The following is a 6000-nucleotide window of genomic DNA, read 5'->3' as shown; positions in this document are numbered from 1 at the left end:
TGTCACACCAACCTTAGAGAAGGGGCTAAGATTTATTTCCCATCGAAGAATGTTTTTATTTTACTCATTCTCTCTGACCCAAGTACAAAAATCTGGGGGAGAGAAACACTTCTAGTCCTTCACTTAGTCAGAAATTGTGGAGCATTAGTAACGATGTAATTTAGTTGAATAATAGCAGAAGTCTCACTCTTAGGTTTAATTGGAATGGGTATATATCGCCAATATTTATGAGAAATTTGTTTCAATTAATTTTAACGAATGAATTTTCAATGAACAGCAAGTATGTCTTGCATAAAGTTGCTTTCATAATGCCCCCAGCTAGTGATGAGGAATTTAGTGCTATTATAATTTACTGTTTATCTTGACAGAATTATTCTTTTAGTTTTGCTAGATAAATATTTCTTGTTGCTCTGTATCAAAGATTTGGCCATCAAACAACTGGAGTCTTTTTCAGAACAGCTGTGAGCTGCATTATTCCATGTTAACTGTGTTGTTTTGTGAAACTTTGTTGTTATATTCCCCCAAATACGGGGAAAAAAATAAATACAGCATAATATAATACACAACTGAAGCTCATCATTCCCGTGCTTATTTATGCTCATTTAATGCATCCTTGTTTATGTCACATTAAGCATGTCTTGTTTATTCATACACTGTACGTTGTGCTGCTGACTTACAAAGAGAAATGGTGGAGGTCTTAGTTAAGAATACTCTCAAAAATTTCATCTGCACATTTATATTTATCCAGCTTTGAAACTTCTGAAAAACACAGGATGCTAAATATAGCCAGTAAGTTCACTTTCTCCATTCTTGTCTGATACAGGGATGCAGGCTTGCTGGTGGAAAGCCTTCCCTTCATGAATGTCCGCCATAAAGGCTGATGGTGCCCTTAAGCTAGTACAAAGCTGCCAGTACGAATTGTTCTTTCATGCTTGTCTCATGCCCAGTTCATTTTTTTTTTCTCGCAGAAAGGTAAAGACAATTGAGGCACACTTGCTGATGTAGGAGATAGACTGAGCTGCCGGGTCAGGGCAGGAACGGGAAGATTGATCTGTAAGTGACTGTGCTGAATAAGCCAACAGTCCTTTAGTGGACAGCCAGAGTTTGTGTTTCTGGTGGTTTCAGGTGCTGCTTGTGCAGATTCATTAGTGCTTTCACAATGACAATTTTTAGGATGCATGTGGAGACATGACTGGGTGTTGTTATGTCTCAGAACCGGTTTGCTTGTGAAGCTGATGTACATCTTGCAGTAGAGCAGAACAGCTCATGCTGCAACTGTTTAGAGATCTAGGTACGTGAGGATGTGGCAGGTATCAGAATAAACTGTGCCTTCCTAGTGCAAGGTGTAGAATAGGGATTTTGGGAGACGAGTAGGGATTTTGGGGGACTGCAGCTTTCTTTTTTCTTTCCTCTTATGCAGATCTAAAGCTTTACAGGAGATTAGGCACCTATGCAGCTTCCACTCTGGCTGAAGTGATTTATAAAACTCTCAGTTACATTGAATTAAGTTTTAGATTCTTTTGTCTCTCCTCTGAAATATATTCCCCAAAATAAAAATGCATTCGCTGGACTTAAGGACCTGAAATAAATTGTCTTCTGTTAGAAAGAGGCTATTTAACTATTGACTGTGGCCTAAGGAGGCAAAATCCACTAGAGGGCAATTCAGAGCAAGAGCGTAACCAGTTGCCTTGATTCATCTTCAGGGACTGTTGCTGTGAAGTCTGTTTGTTCTGTATTCAGTAGGGGTTTTCTTTTTAGCATAAAGTATTTTCCTTATTTGATAAGCCACTAACTACATCATACTAAACAGGAATCTATATCTAGAGTTAAGCATGTGTAACAGCAAGTCTGTGCTGAATTCAGTTATGAGTGAACACAGTATTTGGACAAACATAAACTTTGGCTGGCATTTTTATAGCTTTGAGAAGCTGTTTTATATATTTATTTATACGCACATATGTACACATATACACACGTGTGTGTATATATACATATGTGTATGTATTTACAGTTATGGTGAGATCTGTGCACCAGGCTGAAACTTTTCTGAATGTAATTGTGTGCTCTCCTTCAAACTCGTTGTATTTTTGTTCGTAGTTATTTCTAAAAGATGTGCACTGAGTTACTTCTTTGACCTGTGTAGTTTACTCCATCAACGATGTCCAGCTTTTGATTTTTGTCTTGTTAACGAGATCTTTCATTTTTAGAAATAGCTGCTTGTCACTGAACTCTTACAGTTAGATGGCTGCCTCTTCTTCCAGGCACTTTATATGTCCATGATTCCTGGGGCAAACCATTTCCAATGGCAACAGATTTTGTCCCCACACTACCTTTGTCAATTCAGAATTCAGGTCAAAAGCAGAATTATGTAATTTTTCTCCTTAATCTGTTGTGAACTGTGAAAACTAGTTGAGCACTCCTTAGAAACTCTAATTTGAACCAGAAAGGCATTAAATAGTAACTTGTTTTGAAGCCAGGCTGTTGAAATGTGTGAAAAGGACTCTAACAAAATTATTTATAAAATACCACTGGTATTTATAAAATTATTTATAAAATACCAGTTGTTGCCTCTCACCTTTCCTGAATGTAGTGTTTGAGGGAAGGGTGTTTGTCCTTACCAGAAGTGCATTGCTAAAGCATTTCATAGTTGTTCTGTCCACACACTGAACGCCTAATTTTCAGATGTTTTCTGTTTATGAAAACATTTGTGTGAGCAGATGTATTGAGATATCTTGTCTTTGTTAATAATTGAGGCCAGTACATAATTTCTCACTTGCTTCAATATGCTTTTGACTATTCAATTAAAGTTGTTTTGAATACTTTTTTTTTATTGAGCAAGATTGTGTTTTTGAAGTGGCCCCACACACTGAAATGGTTTTAATGCTACAGTTCATTCCGATGAGATAATGCTATATGCCTAGTTAGAGTCCTTCAGAGCATTTCTGGGTGGATCCACAATATTTTATTTGCCAGTCCTGTTATGCTTGAAAATGAAAACACTGTTATTTTCTGTAAGTGTGTAAACATGAAAGGAAACATCACCGGTTGCTCTTTAGGATCTCACAATCAGATGTTGTCAGAGACATGATTTTCAATAAAACTGGGTGAGCTCGTAGGTTTTTTCTTCTCTCTTGGGAGTAGTGAAATCATTATGATACAGATTTGACCCTAACAGAAGTGTGAAATCCTCTCTTCTGAAATGTTTGTTTTGAGGCCACACTGGCCAAGTCAGCGGGCTGTCCTGTAGTATCCTGATATTCCCTGTGACGCCTAGTGTGGAAGTTGAGTTCCTGCTCAGCTTTGCACAGTGTGGATCTAATGACTTCAGAAGGATATCACGTAAATAAGTTAGCTTGCGGTATAATGGGGAAATCGGTATGGCTGGTGGATATTGTTTTGCTTGGTATGATTTACTAAATGTTAATTGGAGTAACAAAGTGCTTTAGCTCCAGTTTGATCTTTATTGTCTTGTGCTGTGCGTTAGAAATCGTTTATGAATTCTGTATATAACAGCATTGGCCCAAGTGGAAGAGTTGAGGAAGATTACCCCAATAAGTAATGATTTTTAATTGTGTGATGTAATCAACAAAGCCAATGTTTAGACTGTCTGTATATAGAGAGGATTATTCTGGCAGAATAATTAAAAAGAATTTAGGAGATTCTGGAAATTTTATCTTATGGTATATGTTGATATATTTTTATTTTAATACTGTCCTCATAGCTAAGAGTAATACAGAAACATTGCCTTAAAAGTGCCAGCCAAACCAGGAATCTTGTCTGTGACAAATATCTTCTGACAGTTTGATCCTGTAATTAGGGGTTTTCTCCTAGACACATGCAAAGGGAAAAGAAAGCGTGAGAATAGCTTTTGAATTTGCCGTGTCTTTGAGAAGGAGGAGGAAAGACTCTTAAATCTGATTCTTAAGGGCTCTGACAGTTTTTATTAGTTCTAGTAATAGCAATCAAACATGTTGCTTCTCCTCTGTTGACTTCTCCCCGCTGTGGTGATGGTCACTGGTTCAAAACAAAACCAGACTTGTCTCTTTGACCGCTTAAGGTCATTATATTGTACAGATCCAGTACATTAACTAAATTATTAAATTACACTGTGACTGACAGGCAGTAATCCCTGGCAGGGAAATAGAATTCGTACATGGATTTGTAACCTCCTCAGCTGATCCTGCAGGACCTCCTCATCTGGAAGATTTTTGTTGGAAGACTGTGCAGAGATGTGCAAGGGAACATCCTTCTGGCCACAGCTGTTAATTCTAAGTTAATTCTGTAGCTGAACAAAACTATTTATGTAGTTCCATAAAGTTTTTTTATTTCATTTTTCACTGTTGCTAACTCTTGGCAAACAGTTTGTGTGTACATGTTAAAGGGCCAGTCTTGCCCTCTGTAAACAATGTTTTATATTGAAGGTAGCTCTGTATAGACGTGGAATATGAGAAGTACAGGGGGAACAATCCATGTTCCTAAACCATAGTGTCATGATTTCAGTTATCATTTGTGGTATTCAAGATATCTTTATGGGAGAGTAGAGATGTAACACAGGCAGCGTGGGCCCTTGAGTTGGACAGCTGTTGGAGGCCTATAGAGATACCATAGAGGTATGGTATGAAATGACATCAGAATCTCACCTCAGCTGACCCAGCAAATTAAAAAGGAGTTCTGTCCAAAGTGAATGAAACATAGCAGGGCCAGGAATCTGTCTAGAATTAAGATCAAATACATCATCAGCCTGCACAGTCTGAATCCAACTGTTTACTCTTAAAGATGTGCAGAAATAAATAGAATGCAATTTGTTGTACAATCTGGACAACCTGTGAACAAAAGCTGATGAGAAATACTAGTTGGTTCATTTTTGTACTGAAATAGTAGCATGTGTTTATGTTGTACTCATCCCTGATTGAATGACTAATTATTCTCCTTCTGTTTTAGGTTATGGTCAGACTGGTCCAATGGCTCAGAGAGGTGGATATGACTCTGTTGCAGCTGCTGTGTCTGGTCTCATGCATATCACAGGACATGAGGTATGGTGCTCAGCTTAATAATTTAATAGAATATTTGTGCCATATACTAAAACTTAATGCTTCATGGAGCAAGTTATCCTATGCTAACATATCTATTATGCATGCCCTCCTGAGTCCAACAAGCAGTCTTATCGCTGGGAATCTAGGAAAAATGACAGTGCTTATGCCCTTCAGGTATCTTATCCCAGGCTCGCAAAGCCAATGCCCAAGAAACAGAAAATGGAAGAAAAATTGTATCCTAAATCTTCGGTTAATAAATTGACAACTTATGCTAACCTGTAGTCACTTCAAGAGCTGTAACAGGCACGTGGTTGAACTTGGATGATGGAACCATACATATGTGTGGGAAGAGGGAATTGTGACACTGTCCAGGAAACTCCAACAAACTGTCTTTTCAATCATCCTGCCTGAAAATGAGCAAGGAGATGCTGTTAGTGGTTCTGGAAAAGTTTTATGTGCTGCTATTCCCAACTGATATCCAAAATCTTTGGTAGTTGCAGTAGTGCAGGAAGCATTACAGAGGTAGTTTAGTATCTGGATTCTGGGGGTACATAGAGTGTGTGTCTTCACTTAAGTAAATGCCTATTTGACCAGCATTTTTCTGAAGCTGTCTTGAATCACCTACAGATGCAGGGAATGTGGTCTCCAAATGTCACTTCTCAAGTGTGAGATAGTGTTACAAGTCTGTTCTATGCATCATAAACACTAGATGGTCTTCTGTGGTGGTGCTCCCGATTCCCTGTAAGCAGTGGTACAGGTCTTTAGAGTATGACACTTGCACACCCTTGATAAACGAGGAGTTCATCAATTAGTTCATCATTAGTGTCAGATACTCATGACAGAGCAGGCTGTTGAAAGCTAACCATGCATGATATGGACATAACTACTGTAGGATTGATATTCTGCCAATAGACTTGTTTTCTGCCGAAAACAGGGGCAAACATCAGATCTCTGTTATTACCAGATT

At 38.2% G+C, this 6000-nt stretch overlaps 1 protein-coding gene across 1 annotated transcript in view; it reads left to right on the top strand.

Annotated features, from left to right (window-relative positions):
- Positions 1 to 6000, top strand: part of LOC104500701 (succinate--hydroxymethylglutarate CoA-transferase-like) — a gene marked incomplete at its 3' end in the record, with an annotated part of 160626 nt that overhangs the window by 32669 nt on the left and 121957 nt on the right. Inside the window, exon 6 of the mRNA XM_010144394.1 lies at positions 4942 to 5033. Coding sequence (XP_010142696.1) covers positions 4942 to 5033 — 92 coding nt within the window. The remainder of the gene's footprint in view (positions 1 to 4941; positions 5034 to 6000) is intronic.

The sequence above is a fragment of the Buceros rhinoceros genome, unplaced genomic scaffold (assembly GCF_000710305.1).
Source record: "Buceros rhinoceros silvestris isolate BGI_N320 unplaced genomic scaffold, ASM71030v1 scaffold91, whole genome shotgun sequence".
Lineage (NCBI taxonomy): Eukaryota > Metazoa > Chordata > Aves > Bucerotiformes > Bucerotidae > Buceros > Buceros rhinoceros.
Note: the sequence above shows the minus strand (reverse complement) of the source record. Positions and strands in the feature narration are given on the sequence as shown.